Source organism: Callorhinus ursinus, unplaced genomic scaffold (assembly GCF_003265705.2).
Source record: "Callorhinus ursinus isolate GAN/ISIS: 27379988/994484 unplaced genomic scaffold, GSC_fseal_2.0 scaffold19, whole genome shotgun sequence".
Lineage (NCBI taxonomy): Eukaryota > Metazoa > Chordata > Mammalia > Carnivora > Otariidae > Callorhinus > Callorhinus ursinus.
In genome coordinates, this window is record NW_027397081.1 from 27,941,715 (window position 1) to 27,968,942 (window position 27,228).

The 27,228-nt window shown below is 43.0% G+C and overlaps 1 protein-coding gene across 6 annotated transcripts in view; it reads right to left on the bottom strand.

Moving 5' to 3' along the window:
* Positions 1-1,033: 1,033 nt before the first annotated feature.
* The window catches only part of OPCML (opioid binding protein/cell adhesion molecule like), a 1,085,195-nt gene continuing 1,059,000 nt past the window's right edge, over positions 1,034-27,228 (bottom strand). For 2 of the 6 annotated variants that reach the window (XM_073903999.1, XM_025893733.2), the window contains exons 4-7: positions 23,690-23,824; positions 23,156-23,276; positions 22,522-22,673; positions 1,034-6,682 (exon numbers count right to left, since the gene is read on the bottom strand). In XM_073903999.1, the coding sequence (XP_073760100.1) occupies positions 6,582-6,682; positions 22,522-22,673; positions 23,156-23,276; positions 23,690-23,824 (509 nt within the window). In that variant the 3' untranslated portion in view covers positions 1,034-6,581. Of the gene's footprint in view, positions 6,683-22,521; positions 22,674-23,155; positions 23,277-23,689; positions 23,828-27,228 lie in introns of all 6 variants that reach the window. The other 4 variants (XM_073903998.1, XM_073904000.1, XM_073904001.1 and 1 more) reach the window with 3 other exon arrangements.

The following is a 27,228-nucleotide window of genomic DNA, read 5'->3' on the forward strand; positions in this document are numbered from 1 at the left end:
TGTCTACCTAGGAACCCGATAAGAAATAAGCCTCATAAATCTAGCTCAGGGTCTTGGCCAGAGGAGCTAGCCATGCTGTAAAGTCAACTGAAGAATTTCAACTCACTTTCTGCTGAATTCCAAAACTATTAATTAACCTTTGGCCATAGGCCTTATTTGGGGGTAGTAGTCTTGATAAATCCAGTTGTTGAAAGAGAAACAAAAACTGTCCTGAGAATTTTGAACTAGAACATACCATCACGTATAAATTCAAAAATGATGCAGATGAGGAATCAAAGAGAAGCAAGGTCAAGGGTCCAGTCCAAGATCACATATTTAGTTAATGGCCAAACTAGGAAGCGTTAGCTGATGTATAAAGATGAGCTACCTAAGTTGTAAGAAACAGGTTAATATCCATTCCCTCAGGAAAGCAGATAGGCGTGTGATGAAGGTAGAGGTGTTGGAGTTTTCTTAAAAGAGAAGTCTGTTTCAGAAAAGGCAATCAGAGGAAGGGAACTTCTCCAGGTCTCTTTCTTAGGCTATTTCCCATATGTATACCATAATAAACCTAAGATGGAGAGGCAATCCAATGAAATACACTTTTAAGAATAAATGTATAGCATAGTCACCATATTTTCTCATACTTACTCTTGTCAAAATGTTTCTTAATTCAGTGGACTCAAACCACAGGAACTGTTAAGGAGTGTCCAAACTGAGCAGAATCTGGTCATTATTTTTCTGAAACTTCTCTTCTGATTTCATTTTAGCTTAGGTTAATAAATAATTTAGACTTTGAGGCTGCAGCTACATTTTATATTAATTGTAAATGGCATAGATATTAGATATATAGGTATAATATGGAAAATACCTAGAATGCTTTCTACTCTGTGTGTGTGTGTGTGTGTGTGTGTGTGTGAGAGAGAGAGAGAGAGAGAGAGGAGGCTACTCAGTTTTCTGACTACATCACTCCCCAAAGCCTAAAACACACATATGAGAGAAGCATATGGGAAACGCATAGCCTGCTTTTCTCCATTCCTGGATACTCAGTAAAATGTCCTAATAAACAGCCCCCCAAAAGTTACAAATTTCTTCGAACTTTATTGATACACTGCACAATCACAACCATCTCGTATTCATCCTGAATTAGAAAAGGTTACAACTACAATGTAACATGCACAAAATTCAGGTAGTATATTCACCCTTAATACAATTATTGACAGAAATCAAGTCTTCATTGATTTTTGAAGGAAAAAATAAGAAAGAAAATAAAAGAAAAAGAACTCTAGAAGTTATACTCTTGTATCATGTGATAATTTTTTAAAGCATTTTAACATAGATTTATTTCAAGGATAATTGTGAGAATGGGCACACCCATCGTCTGACACAGCTATAATGGCACCATTGATAAATCATAATTTTTTTTAATCTAGAGGACTCTGAAATTGACAGATACATTTTCATACACCCACACATTCCTCACAACTGCACTTTACATGTCACAAAAGTTTTTGAATGACTAAAAATGCTCCCTTTAACTAACACAAGGGCAGCTATTACTTATCATTGCTATTATTGATTATCCTTATAGATCTGCCAATAACGTAGAATGTGGCCCTAGAAGGATAGTAGAGGGTTCACAATCTTTCTTTCTCCACTCAGTGGCGTGGAACAACTGTATGCCTTTAAAAGGGCACCATTGAAAGAAACAAAAAGGAAGCTATTTCAAAATACTGGAAATGAGGTTTAGCTGCTTACTTTCAGGATGAAGACAATGATGCCTAATTAAGTCCACTCCACATTCCTTTGGACTCTGAGGATCCTGCACCTGAAGGCTAAATTGCATTGGTTCAGCTCTGTCTTTCTGCCCCATCCTTTAATTGCAAATCTATTTCTTCCTCCTTTCATTTACTTCCCTTCTCTTAAGTAAGAAATGAGGGAAATGAGACAGGCATTTTTATTTGTTTGCTTTTAGTGATCATTAGGAGTTCTCATCATATGGTATCTTTTGAAAATGTTGCTTTTCTAGTTACACACCTGTGAAGTTTTACTGCAACTGCTCAAACTTATTTGTCTTAAAATCAAAGGGGAATCTTTGGATAGTAGAAGAGGAGATTGGGTGTAAGTTTCTAGGAACAGAGCCTGTGTGAAACAAAAAGAAAACATTCTCACTATTGGAGAAAAAGATAAAAAAGTGAATTTGCCAACGAGAAGAATTTTATGCTCCTTCCGTGATTCCAAAGAGATTAAACTTTACTTTAAAAAAATTCTGAGGGGATGCCTGGGTGGCTCAGTCGTTAAGCGTCTGCCTTTGACTCGGGTCATGATCCCAGGGTCCTGGGATCCAGCCCCGCATCGGGCTCTCTGCTCAGCAGGAAGCCTGCTTCTCCCTCTCCCACTCCCCCTACTGGTGTTCCTGCTCTCGCTGTCTCTCTGTCAAATAAATAAATAAAATCTTAAAAAAATAAAAATTAAAAAATTTTGAGGGGGTAGATGGGGAGGGGAGGTGGGCTGGTTCCAGGTGAGGACTAAGGGTCAAATTGGAAAAGATGACCCCACACCCATATCCCACTTCAACTTCAGCTATTACTCCCCTCCTTCTACTGATAGGGCTTATGACATCCATACACAACTACAGAGGAGAAAATAATTCCCTCTGGCACTAGAAGCACCAACCACAACTAGAGCTTTCCATTTACAGCCACTCCTGATGCAATGGCAGTGATAAGCTTTCTTTGAGATTGACTGCTCACTTTGAGGTTCTCTGCTCTTTTCACAAAAGAGTCCTTCCAACATAAGTAGAACATGCTAGCACATCCATGTTGAGAGCAAGTTGACTGGATCCATGCAGAAACAGGACCTTACATTTATCCTCAGCTGTGAAGTTTCTGGAGTCCCAAAGCATACTTCCCACCCAGGTTTTGAGAAGGAACTGCCCAACCTGTGGAATGTATCAACTAGTACGAGGCACAGGTTTCAGGGGACAAAGACTAGGGCCTCTTTTTGATACAAAGCCTTACTTTCCTTCTGTTCCACCCAGCACAATTGCAGCAGAACAGACATATACAATGCCTTCTGCATAACATATGTGCGTGTTTTGACCACCGCTCACCTCTACATCTCCTCTCCCCATTAAAACAAGAATGAGAAAAACTAAACACACTTGCTTAGACTTGCAGATGACTGTATCAGGCACTTGACATTAAACTACCAAAAAACAAGCTTGGCCAGAGCCTTAACACTAGCATTTTCATTGGCATTACTTTGGTGGAAATACATATTAACTGTGTTTTGGGAAGGGGGAAGGTTTCAGAATAACTACATTGTTGCATTTCTCTCACCTGATCTCCTGATAAGCCTTAGGTGGTTTCCTTCCCATGTGGAAAGCCTATGAAGAGTCATAGGTTGTTCAGAGTTTTGCTTATCTTCTTTATAGACCCGGCCCCTATCCCTTACCATTGGCACCTTGAAAAAAAATCTATCCAGCAGGCTTTATCCATCTACCCTCCATGGGAAATTGAAAAAGCATATGTGAGTGTGGATATTGTCTTTAGTAAGCATTTAATGTTCTATGTGCTTCAAATGTTGGGTAATGGCTACTCTTCTATGGAGCCATCCCCACAAAAGTAACCCAAACAACACAGAAGCTGGAGTATGTCTAAAGCGATGAAGAGCCATTTTCTTTCCTAGTGCCCAGTTTCCTTGGGTCTTATTTACTTGGTTTTCTTGATCCCAGACAGATGAGGATTGACTGTAGGATTTTTTTCCCTCTGAAACATGGCTGGAATAGGCAATCACCAGAAATGTTTCCTGATATCCAGTGGAAGAAGGCAGCACAGAGTTCCATAATTACACTGAGACCCAGCCTTATTATTGTATTCAACAAGTTCTGGTGATCTTCCTGGTCAAAGAAGGATGGGTCCCTTCCTCTAGAAGAAGTCTTGGCATGAAGAACATGTGTAGCTTGTCCATTTCAAGCGCTGTGTTCTCCAAGACCATCCACTCCCCAGAATCTCCACATTTATTTTACTCCAAAGTAACACATTTATTATCAGTAGAACACTCAAATGACACATTTAATTCCCATAACAATGTCTGACACCAACCCGACTCCAGGTGCTGAACGTGATGACAGATCTGAAACATTGATGTCCGACCTTTAACTCTGACTTTGTGTCTGCTCCTGATTGTCCCTGGAACTTGGAATCAATACACTGCTTTTGGCATGTCATTTATGTTCCAGAATCTGGCTCCTGGCAGCTCACTAGGAAATGCAGATGTCTGTTTACAGCTGGCAAATGTAATATTAATTCCACTCGTACCAGCTCCAACTTTTATGAAAGTGCCTAGCTTTTTGTATGCCAAGACTGCCTACCTTTGAATTTGTTTATCTATTTATGCATGTATATATATCTAAGAATATATTCCCCCCTCTGTGTATGTCATGTTCATGTGCCATTATGGACAGAACAAAGAAGCCATTTATATTGGAGGAAGAAGGTCAATTAAGCATTAAGAGAATGGAGCTCTATAAAGCTCATATTTATTTAGACTGTGGACCTGAAAGTTTTCCAACTGAGGCAGGGCAGGTCTGTGAGACAGTCACCATTGATGCTTTTTCTCATCCTCTCAGTAGGTCAGTCCCTGTGGTACAGGTAACGAGGGGCACAACTTTGCATGGTTTTCAATGCCATTCTTTCGGATTATAGGCACCCTTCCTGTCTGAGTCCTTCTTGCCCCAGGAGATGATGCAAAAAAGTCCAGTCAGCTCTTATTTGTCTGCTGGATCTGATTTGAACATGGAACACTGAGGACATTCTTCCCCAGAGCCACTGGAGAAGCAGCCTATATCAGAGGAAATTGTGTGTCATTTACACGTTCCCCTCCTGTTTGCAGTGTTGTGTTAATCAAGTGCTTGGAAATTAAGTCAGTTGCTCAAGTGCCCTCAGCTCAGAAGAGCTTCCTGAAACAAATACCAGAGTTGTCAACACACCCGCCATGTAATTGGCTTCCATCAGCTTTTTACTGGATAGTTTTCAAACAGATTACACGAAAACTGGAACAGGGAGGAGACAATAGCTGAAGTCATTGCACTCAGACAGGTGGACTGCTCTCTTCACACTACAGGGACAGAAATGTGTTTTTTCTCTATGTTCTTGCTATTAAGAAAAGCCAGCCATGGAGTAAGTCCCATGGGTTCCCGACATACACTCTCTTGAAAGGTTGAGAGAAACAGGAAGCTTGCCACCTTGGTCCTTCAGGTGTGAAAGGGAAAAGAAACCCACAGTACTGATCAAGGCTTTTCCAGGGCTGATATGCTTCCCAAGAAGATGCTTTTGGAAACACAGTCTCTTCTGGGAATAGTGAGTGACTGATCCTTAGATTGCTACTTTGGTCCATCTGTTAACTACTTTGGATGGATAGGATACCACATTCCAAAGAGTCCTTGACATATTGCTTTTCTATGTTGTTAGCCTGTGAGACCACTGGCTTTCATAAGAAAGTTGATAGGTATTTTTGAAGATGCCAATGTCTGCTGAAGGTAGAGTAGAAATGAATACAATGAAATAGACATGATATGATTAGAAATTAATATGGTGATGAATTGATAGTGAGTATTAGGGAAAGAAATAGAAAGAAGTGTTAGATAATTACATTGATAGATTGATAAACGGAGTAAATAGATTGCTACAGAGGAAGATGGGTGGGTAGATAATTGGAGGGAGAGATAAATCAAATAATTGAGTAGATGGATAACCGTATGATTGCTTCAATAGCTTGATAAACCCTAAATAATCAGCCATCTATGGATCATTTTTTTTTTAATGAGTTAGACAACATTTTTTAAAGAGTACTATCCTCAAAGTGTTTCCCCCTTTTTTGGTCAAGTGACTTCTAAACTTTTACTTTTGGGTTGTGTGCATAGCCCCAAACCTTTAATCCCTATAGCTGATGGAGAAGGCTAATAGGGCAGAGTGGCTAGAGAAGGAGACAAGAAAAAAAAAAATATATATATATATAGATAGATGGATATGGGTATATTGAGATACCTTCCCAAAAAGAAAGGATGTGAACCCGAGTGTAATTAGATAATAATAAGCATGGAGGGAGGGATATGTACATTATAATAAGGAAAATGGCCCAAAGCTTAAAAGACACAGATAATAGGACACTTGGATATAACTCTTGCTGTGCACTACATTATAAGTCAAGTTGTGTCTTCAGGGTGTTTATCATGAGGCACGTTTTTGCCCAAATGGAGCTTATGGTTTGGTGTGTGGGGGGAAGGGAGGCTGGTAGTGAGGATGATGAGGAGAGGAGCAGAGGAAAGGGAAAGGCCAAGGTAGCAGGGACAGATTCCATTTTCGGACACACCAGTGAATGATTACCCTACACATGGTAGAACCTTGCCCACCCCTCCTCCCAACCCCACTCATTCAAACTGGAGAAAAAAAAATCAAATAAATCAACGCCCCCCCCAAAAAATCAAGAAGAACAACAGAAACAAACAAACAAAAAGCCCAAACTGGTTTGCCCTCCGCAGTGTAGATTAAAGTCTGTGATATGGAGAAGCAGGCGTTGCTCAGAGGACCTATGATTTCTTATCAAAACTTGATGAAGAAGTGGGCAAAGAGGGTCCCTGATAGCCAGAGACAAGCCAGTGCTCTAGAAGCCGAGTTTACACCATCAATGACTGCTCCAGGCCCTGTGTAGGGGAAAGAGAGACAGATCCATTAGCATGAACCCAAAGGGTACCATACTTATTCCCTGATAAGCATATATATATATATATATATATATATAGACATGCTTCTCTGTGAGCATCCCCCCATCTCCCACGTCACACCATTGATCCCTCCAAATCGGGACAAATGGAAAACATCTAGTGGGAGCATTTAGAAACCCAAAAGGGCAACTCACTGAAGTACCTTAACCACTATAGCCTGCTCTCAAAGGGTTTAAAAAATAAAAGGGGTAGAGGAGGGATTGTCATTCATTTAGGCCTATGGGCTAAAAAGTTAGGGCAGCAGAGACAGGGCTAAGTGGTATGGCAGGACCTGATTGTCACTTCATAAGCAGTACCTCTAACTGTGGAGATGGTGTCCAGGACAGACAGGGATAGGAGGGGGACGACAGGCATGGGGTGTGGGGACAGTCGATAGTAGAGAGAAGCAGGTAGGGGAAAGAAAGAGAAAGGAATGGAAACATTTTGTGAGCAACAGGATTTTAGGTGTTGGTGTGGCCAACTGTTCATCATGTGTAACTGAGGTATCATGGAGGCTCTTGCGGAGGTAGCTGAGGAAGAATTGATAATTATACTTAAGAGTTTTAATGACTATGATAAGGTTTCTTGCAGCAGTCAGCAGGGCCTCTCTGAAGACCACAAAGAAAACTCTCTGTTCTGTTCAAATTGACACCTAATGGTGTGGCCTGATGGAGTTCTCCCTCTACCCTCTCTTCTGGTCTCTCTGGCACTTTTACATGCCCTAGTGAGTCACCCATGCTCCATTGTAAAACAAGACCATCAAGTCACAAGTGTTGCTCCTTTCACTTCACTTGCCACCCTCAAGAAGACAAATCACATGAAGTGGGATTGTCCTAGCCTGTTCTAAGGACCCAGAGCATGTGTATCAGGGTCTAATTCACCTCTGCATTCCTCCATCACCTTTATTTGCAAGCCATAAGAATTTGGAGTCATAAGGAAGACCAGCAGCTAGCAAGCAGAGAATATTCCAGGGAATGTGGAATCAAATATAAGACAGGGGGTAAGAAGTCATCCAGAGGCATTCCTGTAGAGCCAGTGAGAAGGAAAAGGAGATGCAGACAAGACAAGCATGCCTCTTTTGCCCTCTTAAGCCAGGGCTTGCTTTCAGAAGCAAATAGGCTTATTGGAAATAAACATGATTCCTTGAAAAAGCATAGTTGGTGCAGGGTCTCCTCAAAACAGAACTGTAGTCATTTGGCTGGCTTGTCAGTGTGATGGTGTGGATCCCTGCCTTGCCTAGGAAGAGGCTGGTGCTAACCTTTTGCTTGGGGAAATACAGGCCTCTCACTTCAGCAATGAGCATGTAACTGTTCCAAGCCCAGGGATTTCCATATGGATACTTTTTCTTCCTCTGGTTTCCAATGTACACAAATCTCCTATTGACTAAAGATTCACATTTACTTTCTGGCTTGAGAGTCTGGCTCATACTGCTGTGCAATTTTGTTATAAAGTGTTCACAGACAAGGGCAGGATCCAGGCATGAGCTAAGTGCTATCATCCCCATGAAGGTTCCATACATATTTACAAAAAGTAGCCTGACTCTGGGGCCTCCATCAGTCAAGACATACATCCTAAAGGACCATACTGGCCTACAGAATGTACTGAGTTGAAAAATGCCCCAGTTGGAGCTCAAAATAATTCTCTATATTATCTTCTTCAAAAGATAAATGATTTAGATGTTTTAATGACTTTATAAAAAAATGAACGATGCAGATTTTTTAGACATATATGTTTCTATGAAAGACATATATGTTTCTATATCTATCTATAGATAGATACTTTTATAGAAACATATGTTTAATGAATCTGCATTGCTCATTTCTTTATAAACTCATTAAAGCATCTAAGTCATTTATCTTTTGAAGAAGATAGAGAGGACTTACATTAAACTAATTATATATGTGTATGTGTCTTTGTCTAATTCATGATGCTGACATTAACTTAAGGGACAACTGAAGACCTAATAAGCCCCACTCTAGAGAGACAGAGAGCTTTAGTGTAGGAATCACTTTATCCCAAGTTCTACCGGTGTATTTAAGCATTGCTTTGGATGTCATGCTACCGGCACAAGGTTGGATATAGCTAAAACAGCAGAAAAAAACAGTATATGAGGAAGGCAAAGCATGAAGGGTGAGGTACAGAGAGAGAAGGAGGCAGAATCATAAAGAGAAATGAGTATTTCTGGTGGTGTGTGGCAGTTGCAATAAGATGTTCATTACTATCGGGCAGAGGGTTTATAACCACAGTTAAACTTCAGTTGAGTGTTCCATAGAGCAGAAACCGTGAGGGTAACTTAGCAGATATAAAGGCTGCTCAGCTTGCTTAGGATGATGATGGTAACATGTATTTACATTGTGCTCTCTATGTGGCAAGTGTGATTCTAAATGTTAAACACATATAAACTCATTTAATCTTCACAAAATGCTATGAGCTATGCACTAGCCATGGCATTCCCATTTTATAAATGGAGAAACTAAAGAACAGAGCAGTTAAGTGCTTTGCTATGGTCACCCAACTTCTATACAGGGCTGTATTAGAACGGAGTCACTCTGTCTATAAAGTCTGTCCCCTGGATTGTTACAACTCGACTTCCTTTCAGTGGAAAATGACCCCTTGTGCATGTTTTCCAAGGACCACAGCAACACATAGTGAGAGGAATAACTAGCTAGGAATCTGGAGACCCAGTTTCTCTATGTGATTCTGTTTCTCCCTAGCTGACTGGCACCCCCTCTCTGGCCTTCGCTCTCCCATGTACAAAAGGAGAGGAGGTTGGGATTGATGACCTAAGGCCTTTCTCTTATTAGCATTTTGAGTTATTGTATGAATGGAAACTCTACATCTGGTCCTAGAAGGGACAGCTGGTGAGCAGCCAGATGGCCCTTTCCAGTTGGTACAAAACCATCACCACTCTGGGTTTTTGCACCTCAGCATGTCATCTAAGAGAACAAGAGGCCACCAAACATTCTTGGGCCCCCAGATTTTCTTTTCTGTGGTCATGTTTTCTATGCAGCTTCAAGAAGCTTTATTCTTTAGCAGGTTTGAGGAGATCTGCTTAAACGTATCAGAAAATAAGGCAATTTAATCCCAAAGTGCTTTTAGTCAGTCAATCTATGAGCAATGGCTGAGCTAGTCTGACCCATTGTTAGTTAGTCTAATCCAATATAATAGAGATTAAAATTAGCATCACTTTCCTCATATGGATCCTGCACACATTTGAGATTTGGCAGCTGGGCTAAATGCCAGGACAGCAAGGGACCTATAGGAAGGCTCTTGGATTTTGTTCACAGCAGGAAGTGAGGCTCACATCTGTGTTCCACTCTCTAAGTTGGAGGAATGTGAGATAAAAGCCGCCAGCTATGAAGTGATTTTTTAATTACATCATTGCAGTAACCCTGATTCTACTATTAATGAGGAAAATAAAACATTTAGTTTGTGTCTCTCCCTTAGGGTTTCTGTATGGTAAGGTCACTCACCTGATTAGCCATGTGCTTCTTTGTGCTTTAATATAGATTACCACTGTTCAGCTAATTGGTGTGGCTCCATGAACACTCAGGGCTCACTTTTGGTCCCTTAGGCTGGTAGGAGGCTTTTGCAAATGTTACCTCAATGAATCTGTTGAGGGAAGGGCATGCTACTGGAGGAACACTTCCCCTGAGCTGAGCAGTGGTAGTACTAAAGCTTGAACACACTTCCTCAGATATCAAGTTGACTATGGTTTTCCTATACCTTGGTTTCTTCAGGTAACAACAGCTACATTGACTTCTCCAAGTACTTGGTACCCAAGATCACACCAGCTTTAATTCCAATAAACATGGTCAGGAATTCAAGTGGTGCTTTCCTCCTTCTCCTCCCCTTACTTTTCCTCCTCCACCTCCTTCTTGGTGGAAATAGGGAGAAAGTTAGTTCTTACTTCAAACTTAGAATCCAGAATTGGGAAACATGAAGTGAATTTTCAATTGTGTGTTCTACTACAGAAAACTAACCCTGAAATGTATCTGGATGAAGGACAAGTGTTGGAAGGAAATATGGGACCGAACATCTATGGAGCAGTGTCCCTGAATGAACAGGTAGAGTAGGCGTCTTCTATGAACCTTAGGAAAGGTTTTGGATGCATCTGGACCGCTTGGCTTTGCTCTCTTGTCTTTGCAGCCCTAAACATCCTTTGGGTCAAGTCAATGACCACTGTAAAAGTGTACTAATCCTGGCAACTTTGGAGTGAGACCAGTATGGATTTAAATCCTGACTCTGTGGTGTACCAGCTATGTGATCTTATACAAGGTACTTTCAGTTGTCTTACTGAAAATAGAGGTAATAATACTGAGTTTACAGGATAAAGAGTCAGAGTGATTAATATAGTACCTGGTACAATGTAGTCATGTGATCATGGCGATCACCACTGTGGAGCTTCCACAACCCCCACCTTCCACTTCTTAGTTGAAGCTAATTTGGCTTATTTCAATCCTTCCCAAATATGTTGAACCTGAGGTGAGGTTTTGCTGGTGACAGAGTGAGGAGATGAAATCATGAGATAGGGGGTCTGTTGCTGAGAGAGGCTGTTGGCCGTGAAGTGAGCTTGGGAAGACATGGGTCACTGAGCAGAGTGATGGAAGATGTCCAAAGCTAGGCTCCATGCAAGGTCCAAGGGCAAAGGATAAGTCTTGCAAGGGTAAGGGACCCCACACTAGCCTCAGAGAGCCACTGCCATTCACTCAGCAAGTATTGATTGGGAAGCTGCTGTGAACCACTCTCTGTTTTCAGGCAGACACAATCTCTGCTTTCACAGAGCTTATACTTTACTAGGACCAGGAATAGCATTTCTTCGACTCTAAATCAGTCAACAAACAATTGAAGGAAGGAAGGAAAGAAGAAAGGAAGGAAGGAAGGAAGGAAGGAAGGAAGGAAAGAAGGAAGAGAGGTAAGGAAGGAAAGAGAGAAATTTTTTAAATGCTTCCAGATCCTGAGAAGAAAGCCATTTGGAACAAATAACCAGTATCCCTTTCATCTCAAGAATACCCTCCCTGTTGGAGTCTTAGGGGAATTAAATTCAGGAGTCAGAAAGGACTGAATTTGAATTCTGGCTCTGGGACTCACTAGCAGGATGACTTTGGACAAGACAGTCTACTGCTCTGAAACAGTTTTTTTTTTTTTTTTTAATGTATAAAGGGGGAGGGGTGGTTTCATCTCCTCCTGTAGGGTTGTATTGTGGATTAGTTAAGATGATGGGTAAGATCGCTGAGTGGAAGTAAAGGATGAATAAATATGAGGTGAATTAGAACCAGGACAATAACTGCTGATCCTTAAAATGGGATCTTTTGTGGGGACCCTGCTTTAAATAGAGACCCTGTGGAAGAGCAGGCTCTCAAGGACAAGTGCCAAACACAAGCTGAAAGCAAACTTGGCTATGGCGACCAAGCAAGTGACCTGGTCACTCCTTAAAAGACCTGAAGTGGCTATAACCACAGGCAAAAGCTTCCCGAGGAAGCAAGTGTATTTAGAGGCCCAACTTTCTCTCTGGGCAATTGCCACATTTAAGGGATCATTTTTACAGTTAACGGTGACTCAGTTCAATTAGAATGGCTGGATGAATATCAGGTTTAATTAAATATTTGTCAGGGATAAATTGGAAGTGAGAACGTGTATTTTTGCCCTTTCCCTTGATCCAGATCCTCCTCCACCCTTTCAATGCTACACACTGTTTCCTTCATGTCTGAAGGGGAGCGTCCCTGAGGATAAAAGCTGAAATGATGATGCAAAGCCACAGAGCAAACTGTGAATGACAACAATGACAATGACAAAATACCTTGGGGACACATATGCAGACAAAAATACTTTAGTCTTCAGCATAGAGAAAGAAGAGAGAGATCAAGGGATAAATTCCAGAAATGGTAAATGGCATGAAGGTCAATTGCTGTGTGTATTCCCGGCCAGAGGGAAGATTTATGGCCAGATGTGATGCTCAGCAGGGTTAAGAGAAGGAAATAAGAAAAAAACAAACAAATAAATAAAATAAAGTCCACTGTGGAGAGGCTACTTACTTTGCTAAATTAAATATACTAAACGTTAGATTTTTAAAGAAGCAAATTTGATGGAGAGCTTAACCTAGAAGCAGCCTGCAGGCCTAGTTCCCCTGCAAATAAGACTATGCCGAGGGGTGACGGATCACCCTCGGAGGGAGCAGGTTTTGAAAATCAAAGTACCCAAACCCAGCACAAAACTCCCCCCAAATATATTTAAGCCTACTGATGAGATCTTGCCTCGCAAGAGATTCGAAGCTTAAAAATGGCAATGAAGGTATTGAAATGTGTCACGGTTTTTCCTTTCCATTATAGCCATGAAAATATGGCATGGTTCTTCAGCAACATTAGAGTGTATCGCTGTAATTCTACTAAAATAGCAGGTGGTAGGGTGATCACATTAAAAAAGAAAAGAAAGAAAAACCCCACAGGCAAGTTGAACTTGGTGATAGCACAGTGAGATCAATGAGGTATCTGAAGTGTAAGAAGATACAGTTTTGTTCTGAAATTTGGATAGGTTTTATAAGTATGAATATGAACTATGTGACCTTCCTAATGAGGAACTAAAAGGATAATGATGTTCTTGGTGATTAAAAGAGGAGCAAGGAAATCTAATTAGAGGATGCACGCGTTACACTTGTTGGTGAAACATAAACCTATTTTCAGCAGTGCTGGCTGATGAAGGCGCTTCATTCCCCTTCAAAGGGAACTTTTCCTCCATTGTCTTTAATTACAGTGGAAAACATGGCACTGTGTTGTTTTACAAGGAAGATTAACGGGGCTTTGCAGCGCGAGGACTTGTGAATAAAGAGGCCAAAAAAGGCAGCCATCTTTGTTTTGTTCTCTTTAGAGCTCCTTGTTTTGTATTTACCACAAAAACAAAAGCTGAAGAAGTTAATATCAGAAGTTAATTCAAATCTGTCAGCTCATCACAAACTTGAAAGAGACAAGACTTTGGTCTATGCCGAACCACAAGCTCTTGTGTGTGTGCTGACATCAGCACACCCTGAATGCTCAGTGTTACATTCTAAATGCTTAGACTAATAGCCAGATGTCAATGATTCAGATAGAGGAGGGTGGGGTGTGAGGGAATGACAAGGAACCTCATCAGGAATGAAATGTGAAATGTCTGCATTTTTTTTTTCTAATATGTTGACATTTTGCAGGTTGGGGAAAATACAAATGATTCCGCTGCTGTCATCAGCCAAAAGCAATGGTATCTCTCTCTGACTCATTCCCTCCCACCTGGATTTAAATTGTGGATTTGGAAAATAAATATCATATACATTATCAGCAGGAAATGGACAAATATATGCAGTTTTTGATGTCTCTGCAAGAAGAAATCATTTGATGAACGTCTTCCTAAACAGTGAACGGGAATGTTTGATAGAGTCTCCCTCAGAAGAAAGACCCAGGGTCAGGGGAACCCTAAATTCCAAATATGGATGCTGGAATGCAAGGAAGAGTGTCAGAGAAATAGCAATTTAGCTTCCCTGGGGGAAGAAGACCACGAGTTCTTTTGAGCATTTGGCTTTTCTTTGGTTATTAGAGAGTTTCGCTCTGTATAAGGGCTATCCCTGATGCCCCCATTGACTGGAAATTATATTTATTAATTTGACAGATGTTTACTGGGCAAAAACCACTGCAAGATACAGGGCTACATCCTTTAAGTGCAGAAAGAAATACAAAAAAATATAAGCTACTACCCTGAAAGCCCCAAAGATGAGTGCTTCTTCAGTGGGGCTCGGAATCACTTTATGGGCAGAATAAAATGGAGTAGAACCTTAAGGGATAAGTACAATTTCATCAGACAGGGAAGACGGCAAAAGCCTCCGTCTGTGACCCTACAGCATACTGGAAGACATACGATACGTATGGGTTAAAAAGAAACATGGGCTTAAGATCAGACAGACCTGGATGCAAAACCTGGTGTTGTCATTTCCTTGGGTGGTAGAATTCCTGTCTGCGGGAATTCAGTCCCACCACCTGAATTCTCTGGGCTCCAGGCTCTTCTTCTTGGAAGTGGGAATAATAACAGTACTGATCTCATAGTGTTCTTAGCTGTTTAAACCATGTCTGGCTGACAATAGCTAGTGGCTTTTTCACTTATTATATTCTATTATTCTACTGTAGCTGTCTATTGACTTGTTTGTGCAGGGTTGGGAACTTTGAAACTCAATCTGAATGGATGGAGGGATGAAAAGAGCTGAAGCAGCATGGTCAGAGGCTGACATGTGTCATGGGATCAGTGTTCTGGATCTAGCACGGTGGGCGCATAGAAGGCAGTGGGAGAACCTGAAGTAGAAGGGGGTGGGGGTGTGGATCTCAGAGCAAGAAGAAACCTCAAGGCCATGCTTTCCTGGTAGGCAGCTTTCAGCACGGTATGAGCAGTTTCATTCTGAGCTTTGGAAAGGTCACATGGCCCCACAGTGGCAAAGAGATTAGAAAGGGATCACCAAACATGCAGGAATGAATAAGAGAATAGCATAACTGCTCAGGGAAGGCACATGCCCAGTGTAAGTGAGGACGGAATGACAAGCCAGCAGGCCAGGTCTGCTTGCTGGGACTCACAGGCCCCCAGGTAGAAGGAGAAGGGAAAGGAAGGGGTCAGAAGGACCGGAGAGATCCTAGTGCAAGTATGTTGGGGAGAAGGTAAGGTATACGTGTGAGTGAGAGGCATTTCTGAGATAGAAAGGTTGAGTTTGAGATTCCCATGGAACATTCAGGTAGGGAGAGGGTTCGGAGCTCAGAATTCAGGAGAGTGCTAGAGATGCAACTTTTGTAGTTATCAGACAATTGCTCAGAGACCATCAGTCTTCAGTGTGCAAAAGAGTCTCTTGGAGAGCTTGCTTTAAAAGCACATTCTCAGGACCTTCCCTGGAGACTGTGCTTAAATGGGTCTGGGGCAAGACCCATGAATCTGCATTTTTAAAGCCCCCAAAGCAAGTACAATGCAGACTAAAATGTTGTTCTGTAAGATGCCTGAAGACATAAGAGACCCCTTCTCCTCTCACTGTGATACGCTCCCTGGGCAGACTGATGGGGCAGGGGGTGGAGGGGCCAGCAGCAGACTAACCCAGAGAGGTAGGAAAGTCACCACCTGGGTATGTCACAGAAGCCAGGAGGGGGTGCTGGGGGCCAAAGGGAGGTCTGGAACTGAGATTCTGCTGGGTTTTAGGAGGGAGCAGAGCATGGCAGACTGAGGCATGGTGGTGCTCGAGGAGGGGATGAGAACACAGACTCCCCCTGTCAGAGGTCTGGAGGAGAAGGCAAGAGAAGATGCGGTATGGTACACAGAAGGCACACTAAAGACAATCTCCAGACTCATCGCACCCACTCCTCAGGTCTCCCCTGGAGGCACCTGGGGGAAAGGTGTGCTCTTAATAAAAGAGTAGGGAAGGCTAACAGAGACAGAAGTGTGTTGGGGTGGGGTGTGGGACAAAGGCCCGGCTCTGAGGCTCTGCCTACAAGTACCAGTGGTGTGTGCGGTGTTGGGCACACGGTCAGCAAAGGGTGGAGGCTGAGAGGAATTGGTTGGTGCTGCCTGTAGTTGAAGAAAATCCAGTTTGAAGAACAGCCTGATATGTATATTTATTCTAGAGGAATGGCCATTAGCAAAACAAAATATAGATTCTGTCCTTATGGCTTGCACGGCCCGCTGAGGTAGGCTTGAGTCCTGGCTGCTCTGAGGGGGGCTGAGGCATTGCCTGAGGAAAAAATCCAGAGCCCAGATGTTGCCTTAACTGGAATATTTTGCCGTTTTCATTTGCAATGACAAGATTCCTATCAGTTGTCCCTATTCCTGATACTTAACTCTTAATGTAACTAATTTGTGTTGCTACGATTTCACAGATAAAATGTGAGAAATCTGTTTTTCTCTCTGCAGCAGCCCCCCCTCCTTTCTGGCATTGTTTGCGCCCTCTGTCCCTCTCCCCTGCCAGTTCCAGTAATCCAAGCGTTTATATGGCTCATTAAGCACATCACACTCTCTGCAGTGCCGGATGTAATCAAGTTCAGAATCTTCGCTCTCTGCACTCTAAGGACAGGGGGATGGGGCCTCTTGCTCAGGACCCAGGGGAGGCAAAGTGGGTTGACAAGCTGAGAGAAGTGAGTGGCTTCCTAGGGGGAGCGGGGGGAGGGGGCAGACCTGGGGCCAGCAGGCTGAGCCTGGCCTTCCCTCTGCTGCACACAGGCCTGGCAAGACTTCAAGGTGCTAGCACTCCAGGGGGGCCTGCAAAAGGCTGCCTCCACTCAGTAAAACTTACTTATACTTAGAGCAGTTTGCTTTTCCATAGAAAAAGCATTTTAGTTGCCACCATTTCCAAGTTTATGGATGATAGGTTTTGGAGACCTACCTTTAATACTGTTTCTCCACTGTTGCTTAAATTTAGAACACTTAGCTGGAACTCAGCTGAGAGTCCATCTTGTTCTGTTCTTACATTCAACAGACAACCAGGGAACAGAACAGAGAGCATCAGTTTGTTTGAACTGGGGTCGGGACCAGAACACCATTTTCCTTGCTGTTGGCCTCTCAATGTTGTGTTGTCTTTCCAGGACCTGCAGTTGCCCTGCACTAAGGAACATACAGGCAGTCTAAAATGCCACTTTGAGTTGCACTCTGCCTGCCTGACCTATCCTGTCAGTGTGGCTTTTGAAGGGGCCGCAACTGGCGTGCAGGGAAGAAACACCTCATGTCAGTGCCAACCACTGATTTGTCTCTGCATGTCGCCCACCCACCTGTGTTCACTCTCACCACCTGCCCCATCACTTCCTGCTTCAGCTCGCTCACCAACCCACTGTCTCACGGGCTTTGTCTTATGTGTTCTTTTGAAACTGCTTTCATCCCACTTCCCCTTGTTCTTTGCATGTAGGTAGGAAATAGATAAAGATGTGTTTGTGTGAGAGCCCTATTATGAGTATGTGTTGTGATGGGGTCACAGTGCAGAGTCAAAAGGGTCTCCAGAAACAATCGTATAGTCTTTGAGGGCAAACACCAATGTATGCCTGGAATGTGGGGTGGAGGGGAGGTGTATATTTGGGAAGTATGTGTGTATGGGTTGTAAACGTAAAAAAACGTCCTTTAAAAGAATGGGTTCAGATTTATTTTTTGCTTTTTAAATTATTTGAAGGAATCCTCATGCACTGTTGGTGGGAATGCAAATTGGTGCAGCCACTGTAGAAAACAGTATGGAGGTTCCTCAAGAAATTAAAAATAGAATTACCATATGATCCATTAATTCCACTACTGGGTTTTTGCCCAACAAAAGTGAAAACACTATTTCAAAAAAAAAAAAATGCACCCCTATGTTTACTGCAGAATGGGTTCAGATTTAGTTGGAACAGGGGATATGCTGGTATGGGAAATGGGTCCAAGCAGGCTAATTGTTGATATGGGTTTCCATCTGGAAGGGCATCCACCAATGTCCATGATGGGTTGCCAAGTATGGTGAGTGGGATCGAAGTAGGAGAAAGAGCTCAGACACTGGAACCAGAGTACATAGTTTTAAATCTCAGCTCAAGCATTTGTAAGCCACTATGAGTTGAGTAACGTGCCTAATGTCTCAATTTCATCCTCTGTAAAATCGGGATAAATATACTACTTACTTCCTAGAATCATTAAATGAGATAAAAAATTTTTTAAAGATTTTATTTATTTATTTGACAGAGAGACAGAGAGAGAGCACAAGTAGGCAGAGAGGCAGGCAGAGGGAGAGGGAGAAGCAGGCCTCCCGCTGAGCAGGGAGCCCGATGCGGGGCTCGATCCCAGGACCCTGGGATCATGACCTGAGCCAAAGGCAGACGCTTAACCGACTGAGCCACCCAGGTGCCCCAAATCATTAAATGAGATAAAACATGTAGAACACTTAGTCTAGTGGCTCTGCACATAGTAAGTTACCAGTAAGCCTGGTAACACTAGTTAGCCATAATTATGGGAATATTGAGGACTGGAAGGAACACTCATGGCCAACAGAAAGGGCTGGTCTACTGGACAATGTCACTCTGATCTTTTGTTAAGCTATTTCCATTCAGGCATAGTGTCAGACAATTACAGGACATGTTTTCTAAAATACCTGCACTGATGAAAAAAATAAGGCACACTGAGATCGACTTTCCCAGAGCCACTCAGCCAGTGAGCAGCACAACCTGGCTTCAAAGAGGCTCTGAGTCTATAGACCCTACTCCATGCTGCCATATTTCATCCTTGACAGTTGAATTCTTGCTGCTGGCATCACCAACATGGCTCTCCAATCTCTGTATATACATGTTCACTCATTCAACAAGATTTTTCTGACCCACCACTGTGTGTGGATCTCTGTGCTAGGTTCTAAGAATCAAACCAGACATGGTCCCTTTGTTTAGGGAGCATACAGGCGAAAAGGGAGGAAAGACTTTAATCAAGCAAACTAAATAAATGAAACAGAAGTAAAATTGCAACTAGCCAGGGAAGGCTCTAGGGACAAGGAATATAGCTGCTGTGCACTCCTGTGTCCTCGTCACTGAGAACAGTGCCCTACTTGTGGCAAGTACTGGCGCGTACTTGCTGAACGAATGCTAGCAAGTGCACTGTGGTGCAAGTGGCCTTCCGAAGCGTTATACGAGAGTGTGCAGTGGAGGACTGGCCCACTCACAGAGGTCAGGGAAGGCATCTCTCAGGAAGGGATGATGGGAGGTGAGTGGGTACTAACCAGGTGAAGCAGGATATGTGGATTATGGGGATTACAGATGCTGTAGTAAAGGGCATAAGAGACTCTGGAAGAAAGGAACGCACAGTCCAGTTGAGCAACAATCTTGGCAGCCATACCAAGGGAAGCAGTAATAAGAGGGGCTGCATCACAGGTGTTGGCAAGCAGGGAAGTGACTGCAATACCTTGCATTTATACAAGTTTCAGTTTGTCACGCCTCTGTGGTAAATATTATCTTATGGACAATTCACAATGAGAGGCAGCAGGCCAAGAAATAGCATCCTCATTTTATTTATTTATTTATTTATTTATTTATTTATTTATTTATTTAATACCATCCCCATTTTAGCTGGGTAAACTGAGGCCTGTAGACTTGGCATGTTTTTGAAGTCATGCATCTAAACATGGCATCTGCTGGGCTCTCTCTCTGTAAGACTCACACAGTCCTCTCACTAGCCTTTTAAAGAAGGTATTGATGATAGCCCAAGAGCACCCATGATGAAAGTAAGGCTCAGGAAGATGAAGTGGCTGGCATGTGGCTGGCTGAATTGGGATATGAAGCTATGTCTTCCCTGTGGACAGGACTGTATCTCCCCACATTCATATGTTGAAGACCTAACCCCCAATGTGTATTTGGAGATGGGGCCTATCAGGAAGTAATTAAGGTTACATGAGGTTATAATGGTAGGGCCCTGATTCCATAGTATTTGGGTCCTAAGAAGAAGCCATGCCAGAGATCCCTGTCTTTCTCCTCCCACCTCTGCGCTTTCTGTCTGTATCACTCCACACACTCCACACACTCAAAAGAAAGCCCTCGTGAGGACAAAGCAGTTGTCTACACGCCAGGAAGAGAGCACTCATCAAAAACAGAGGATGGATCTTCCTGCCTTGATCCTGGACTCCTGGCCTCCACAATTGTGAGGAAATACATTTCCATTGTTTAAGCCCCCCAGCCAGTGATAGTTTGTTAGGGCAGCCCTAACAGGCTAGTACAGTTGTGCATACATTTGCTGTTGTTATCTGCTATGACACACCTCTCTCATCGGAGGGAGGGAAGCACAAGAACCTAGATTATCTGGTTATCAGTCCTAGGTTCACTCTCTTCGCCATATTCAATACCCCTGGTGACCCCACTCAGAGGGTGATGGCAGGGTTAGGCTCAGAGCATCACACCCACCCCGCTCTTTCCCCTCAGTTTTATCAAAACCAAGAGATGGACGGTCATAGACCTCAAGGCTTGGGTAGCACTAGTTGCCCGTGATTCTCCTAGATCCAGAGCTATAGAAAAGTGACAGTTACAGAGCTGATTCCGGGTCTGGAAAATTCAAATGTTATCACTTTGTATGTGACTGAGATTGAACATAGGGAACTAGGGCTGTGAGGCCGCTGCCTCTGGAAGCACAGCGAGGCACCTGCTGCTGCTTCATCTAACTGTGCGCGAGTGTGTGTGTGCGCATGTGTCCATCGCTCTCTGTTTATCCAGGATCTAATGGAGGGCCAAATCTGGGTTTCATCCAGCACCTACTCACTGGTACGCGTACTTCAGTGTTACTTAACCTCGCTGGTCTTCCTTGTACTTGTCTTTAAAATGGAGTTAATAACCTGTTTTGCACAGTACTAACAAAATGCCTAGAAACCAGTAAATATTTGGTAAATGGTAGATATTATTACTATATGATGAATAATGACCCCAAGTACTTCTATTTTAAAGTGAAGTTTATAGAATTAAGTCATTATCGCTTTTTGCCCTGAGCTAAAAGAATAAAACATTCATACTAAGGTGACTTCCCCATGGAGACAATCACTTGATAATCCATTTCGTGTCTGGGCTGGGTTCCTCTTGGTGCTGCTATGTGCAGAAATAGCAGAACACTCCTCTATTTTACAGGCCACCAAGTCGAAGTATATTGCTTCGGGGGGGAAACCCCTTCCCCTCAAAATATATAACGATGTGTGTATGTGAAAGTCATCATATTCTACATGCTTGTTACCTAACCTGTGCAAACCAAACCCCCTGAGATCTATCTACTAAAGATAAATAAGTCAGGGAGGTGGAGCAGGCAATCTTTGAAGTGGGCTTAAATTCAAAAGCATAGGCATTCAGGCAGGCAGAGGAAGGAAGGAACATGCTGTACCCACCTGCCACTGCTGATGAGGGGCTTATTTCTAAGACACACACAGCACAATGCACACACAATGCAGAGAGAAAACAAAAGACATAGATCACACATTTCAGATGGTTGGTGGACAAAGTTTAGTTAATGTCAACGCTGAAAACTTGTTCAGGGTCTGAGATACACATGGGAAAATGAATACCTTTTCATCCCTCACTCACCTCTAACCAAATCTCAGCAAATAAACAAATACATACACACACAAAATATCACAACAGGCTGACCCTGGCCCATGATGTGAAATGTGGCACAAGGAGATGGACACAGCAAAGTGGGAAGGCTGAGTGAGGGAAAGATAAGGGCTTCCAGTGGAGCCAGTCAGGAATCTGGAGACCTCTCCATCCATATGGGAGGAAAAGGCCTTCAGAGAAGGGTTTGATGCTCCAGCTGTGGACAGAACAGTTGTCTTGATGAGGACTCAGACTACTGCTCCATCCACTCCAATGAGTGAGAATATGACATGGCAGTCAACATGAGAATCATGATGGCAGCAGTTGACTTGGTTCAAATCTATGAATATAACCTCCAGAATTATAGACTCTTCCTATAGAAGGTATCTTAAAATTGTATCTAACTTACCCCCGCAGACTGTTAGATACTACAATTGAACTGTTCCATGGTTCTGTGTTTTTTATGGCAACCACCATTCAACTTGGTTCAGAATTGGGTTTACTCCTTTTGTAAGGTGCAAACCTTGCCTTTCAGTGGACCAGGAGATAATCAATTACCTTGCAAACATCATGTATCACATGCTTAGGAGAATGACCGGGAGAAGCACTTCGTATCTAGGGTGGTGGGTTGAGCAGTATGGATGGACACAGGCCAAGCAGATTGAGCCTTCCTCCCTCTACAGCCCCGCAGTTCTCCCTCGTGGCCAAGCCCACTGCATCCAGGCTTCCTGCACTCACCATACAGTGTGATGCTGGCGTTGGTGTTCCCAAGCTTATTTGTGGCCACACAAGTATAGTTCCCATAATCCTTTTCTGAAACATTGAAGAAAGTCAGAGTGGATATGTGGCCTTTGTTCTCAATCCTCACGCCGCCCAGGCCAGTGGCTAGCCTGCAATAAGAGAAGGTATTGCTGGTCTGGTTCTACAAATAAAGTGAAATAGCAGACAGAGATGCTAGGGGGAACTGAAAGAGACCAGAGATGAATCCTACAAGGAAGCCCTGCTCACAGACACCTTTCCTCGAACTGACCCAGTCTCTTTAACCCAAAACATGTGTACCACAGCCTCCAGAGGAGGAAAAAGGAAAGGATGTTCATGCTCCAAAGGTGAGATTCACTGGCTTCTAGTCATTGAGGGCTGCCATGTCTACAACTAATCTCAGATTCTGAAACCAGGTCATTTTCCCACTTGCCAGCTTCCTTGATTTGTTTGTTTGTTTGTTTCTGGTTCTAAAAAGAGACTCTATTATAAAGGGGACAAATGCATTTTGGTTTTGCCACATCTTTCCCCTTTACTTTATCATTCCTTTTCCATGTGGGGAATGATCCATCAGCTCTGCTTCAGATATGCCCTATTTTCATTTTTAAGGTACCTGGTATCTTCCTTGAACCACTGAAATTCAGCCATAGGCACTGCAGAAGCTTCACAGCTCAAGATACCCTTCTGACCAACAGACGCACCAGTGTTCTTGGCTTTTGAGATATAGGGAGGGTCTGCGGGAGGAAAATGCAGAGTGATTTCACGAAACAAATGAAAGGCACATTTAGTCACCTGCTGTGCAAATGGATTTCTTGTGCCACCCCACCTTCCCAGTTAAATAACCATTTATTTTGGGAAAAGAATTTCTTGCTCGAGGATAATTGCATTTACCCCAGCATCTTCTTAAGGCTTCAAACCAATTCAAAGTTAACAATTCTCCCCATTAGCTAAAACTTTGACGGGCACAGGTAGATTCCAGGGGCAAAATGGCACTGGAGACAGTCATGGTGCAAAGCAATGTGACACAGTATTTTCCTGTTGGAAACAGTTTGGGATGGTCAGAAAATGGCATTGCCATGACCAGCTTGTTCCCTCAGTCCCTATATTCTCCCTTCCTCTGAAACTTCCTGACAATGGGTCAACTCACAGTTTACAGTGATTTTTACTTTCCGCACATCAGGTGCAGCCACATCATTCAAGGCGCTGCATTCATATTCCCCAGACTGGTCACGTTTGATGTCAGAGATTTCCAGGTATTCATCCTCACTCACAAAGCCCTGGCCTTCTGGGAGGAAAGAAAGAGATAGAAACAATCAAGAAACCGTGAAACCAGGGACAGAACTATATTCACATCATGAGCTTGGAGGGGAAGAAATACAAAAAACTGTAAAAATGAGGTTTGAACATCGAGTCAAAGATTGTAAGATATCATGTTGACCAAATAGTATGGCATTTGGAGAAAGAAATTCTCTGCTGGAGTCTTGGGTCATTGTGTTTTTGTCCAACTCACTTTAACTTTCAGGCCATTTGAAAAGAAAAGATTTTCATTATTTTTCAAATATGATTACGACGAGGATTAACTAAGAGAACACGTGTGAAAAATCCCAGCACATTACTAAACTTTGATGTTTTAAAGAGAATTGTAATGATCGATAATATAATAAAAAAATGTGGGAATAACTTTAGCTAACTATGTTAGCATGGACATCTTAATTTCTCATTATGTAGAAATCCCTTTGTGGGGTGCCTGGGTGGCTCAGCCTGTTAAGCATCTGGCTCTTGATTTTGCCTCAGGTCATGATCTCAGGGTCATGAGATTGAGCCCCTAGTTGGACTCCATGCTGGGTGTGGAGCCTGCTTGAGTTTCTCTCTCCCTCTCCCTCTGCCCCCCACCTCTCTCTTCCAAATAAAAAATATTCCTTTGGATATGGAACACAAACTACTAACTACTTGTAGAATAAATAAGTGACCATTTAATAGTTTAATACAGATAGATGCCAAGCAGTTGATTCAGTTTCAAACCGTCCTGGAGAAGATGAACTGGAGAAAGAATGAATGTGGAAGCATTTTGTAACCACTATGCATGTGGTGCTCAATAAATGATTGCCAATGTAAGATAAATGTGGTAGCCCCAAATGATGGACCCATGGTTACTAGAACAGCCTTGTGGATTTAATACCCAACTCTGTGGGACATTCTGGAGACTTTGTTCCTAGACACTTATGAAGCTTGGAATTCATGATCCAAAATATTGTATGGTCACAGAATGTACATTGTTTGCAATCACCATTATGTGTCTTACAACAATCTGGCTCTTCTCTCTTATCCCTCATCCCCCTCCCTGTGGTTCAGTGCAAAGAGAACGGACGCTCTGTCTTGAACCCCAAATGTTTCCAGTTCTGTCAAAGCACCAGGCTCCTGTGAAAACCCAGCCAACACAAAGGCCAGGGACGAAATACAGTCATTTGCCTTTCTTGTAGGTCTGCTGCCTGATTCTTTTTTGTGCTCCAAGCATTAGAGTGAAACTAGTTTTCAGAAAGATAGAAACTCATTATAACTTTCCTCACACTCCCATATAAACATATTCCTATCCAATGGGTGTTCAGTCAACTAAGTCTAGGTCAACCATGGATGTGGAATAGCAGGAAGATGAGGGGTAGGGTGATGGGCAGGGGTAGGGAGGCAGGTGCTTTAGCATCCTGACCTTGCTCCAAGTCTAACCCTTGGGGAGTTTCCACCAGTCCTGCCCATTTCCTCAGACCAACTGCTTTTCAGCTCCTGTTGCCTTCCCTGCCTCCACCCCCCACTCCAAGTCCCAACCACCCAGGCTCTGCCATCAGTTACTTCAGTACATCCCAAGCAGGTATGGGTCCCCTGGCAAAATATTTTTCAAGAGGTCCCTCTCTATATGATCAAGCAGAGTCATCCAACATCAGCACCATTCTGGTAGCCCAATCTCATGCAGTTACATGAAAGAAATCTTGCACTGTCAGGAGGAGCAATCCTTTACCACCCTCCTAGAACCTGGACCTGTGGACCGGGTCCCAGAATAAGCCCACAGGTGTGAGTTTGGTGATCTTGGGGAATCTGGTTGAACCCATGTGAAGAATGGCTGACAGTAGAGGTTGGAAACGCACCCCACCCTGTAGGGGAACAATGGCCCCAGGACAGGGCACACACTCCCAGTCTAGACTCTGAGTATCTCTCCTTAGTGGTATTGCTGGCCTAGGCTGCTCCCAGGCACCAGAGGAGGACTTAGAAAATGTCAAGCAAGACACTCCAGAGCATGGCGCCCCTGGGGCTGGGGTAGGGCCCTATTCACCAGGATCTCAGGTTAGTGGTGCTGGTCACAAGGCCTCCAGCGCAGCAGACATTTAATCATTCAGGCTAGTTCATATCCTAATTCCTCAAGATTTATTAGAGGGAGAGAAACATCTTCTCATCCCTTTTTCCTTATTTCTCTCAGACTTAACAGAATCTCATAGTTGAAAAAGATTTTAAGATCACTTATTTCAGGAAGTCTATAAAGATAAAAATGGCCTCACTTATTGAAATGATGTTGGTTGACCAATCTAAGTATTTTTAAGGATTAAACAACAGTGAAATCAATCACACAAAACAACGTCCCAAATTCACTATACCTTTTCTGTAATGAATAAGTATGGCAGGATCAAAAGGCTGCCTCCCTACTCCTAAGATGCCATGATTTTTTCAAAATGTGCTACAGTGCATTTGCCACAAGTAATTAAATCTGACCAAACAAAAGAGCCACCTGCAGTAGGTCCAGCAGGAGCCTCAGGCACGGTCACTGAGCCCCTTTCCTTGCAGAGAATGAGATAGATCCATATCATGCTCCATGGTACACACTGGACACATGTCTTAAAGCCCCTAATAAGGCAGGTTTGTAGAAGCCAGTCAACTTAGAAGTGTTGGCCTGTGCAAATGGACGGGGTCACCTCAAAGAAGATGGAGGCCAATGCGCTGGGACCCTGAGTAATTCTCTGCATCTGTATGAGTAGGGCAGATCCTGGATCTTTTGTGTAGAAATTACTGGATGACACAGCCACCCTCTGGATTGTGGGAATGTATTTTCACTATGTGTGATGTTGTTTTTATGGGATACTTATATGACAGCAAAAAAGGGAGGAAGGAAGAGTGTTTCGTGTGAAATGGGGATCGTTACAATAATACTACCTGGTTAAGTGAGAGAATGAATTTTGTCAAGTTTGTACTATAAAGTAAGTGCTTCTCAGATTTTTATTTGCATATAAATTCCTCTGGGATCTAAAAAATCCATAGATTCTGATTCAGTAGGTCTAGAGTGGGGCCTGGGGTTCTGCATTTCTAACCAGTGCCCAAGGATCTCCATGCTGCTGCTCTGGGACCCACGCACTGAGCAGCAAAGTTACAAGGCACCACCCGTGCTCTTCTCAGCTCACTCTTGTCACCCATGTGCAATTATCTGGGTCTTCGAAGTGGCCACTTGGTCAACAAAGCTTACTGTGCTCCTCTCATGCAGAGATCCTTGGGGAGCCTGCATCTCAAAAGACACCCTCTTTGGAGAACAGTGCTCAGTCAGGTGCGCTGAGGTCAAGGATCTGGACCCTGAAGCTAACTTTTCAGAGTGTTCATGGTCTTACTACAAAGCATGCATTCTCTCAGTTGTCTTTGCTAAGAAATGGGAAG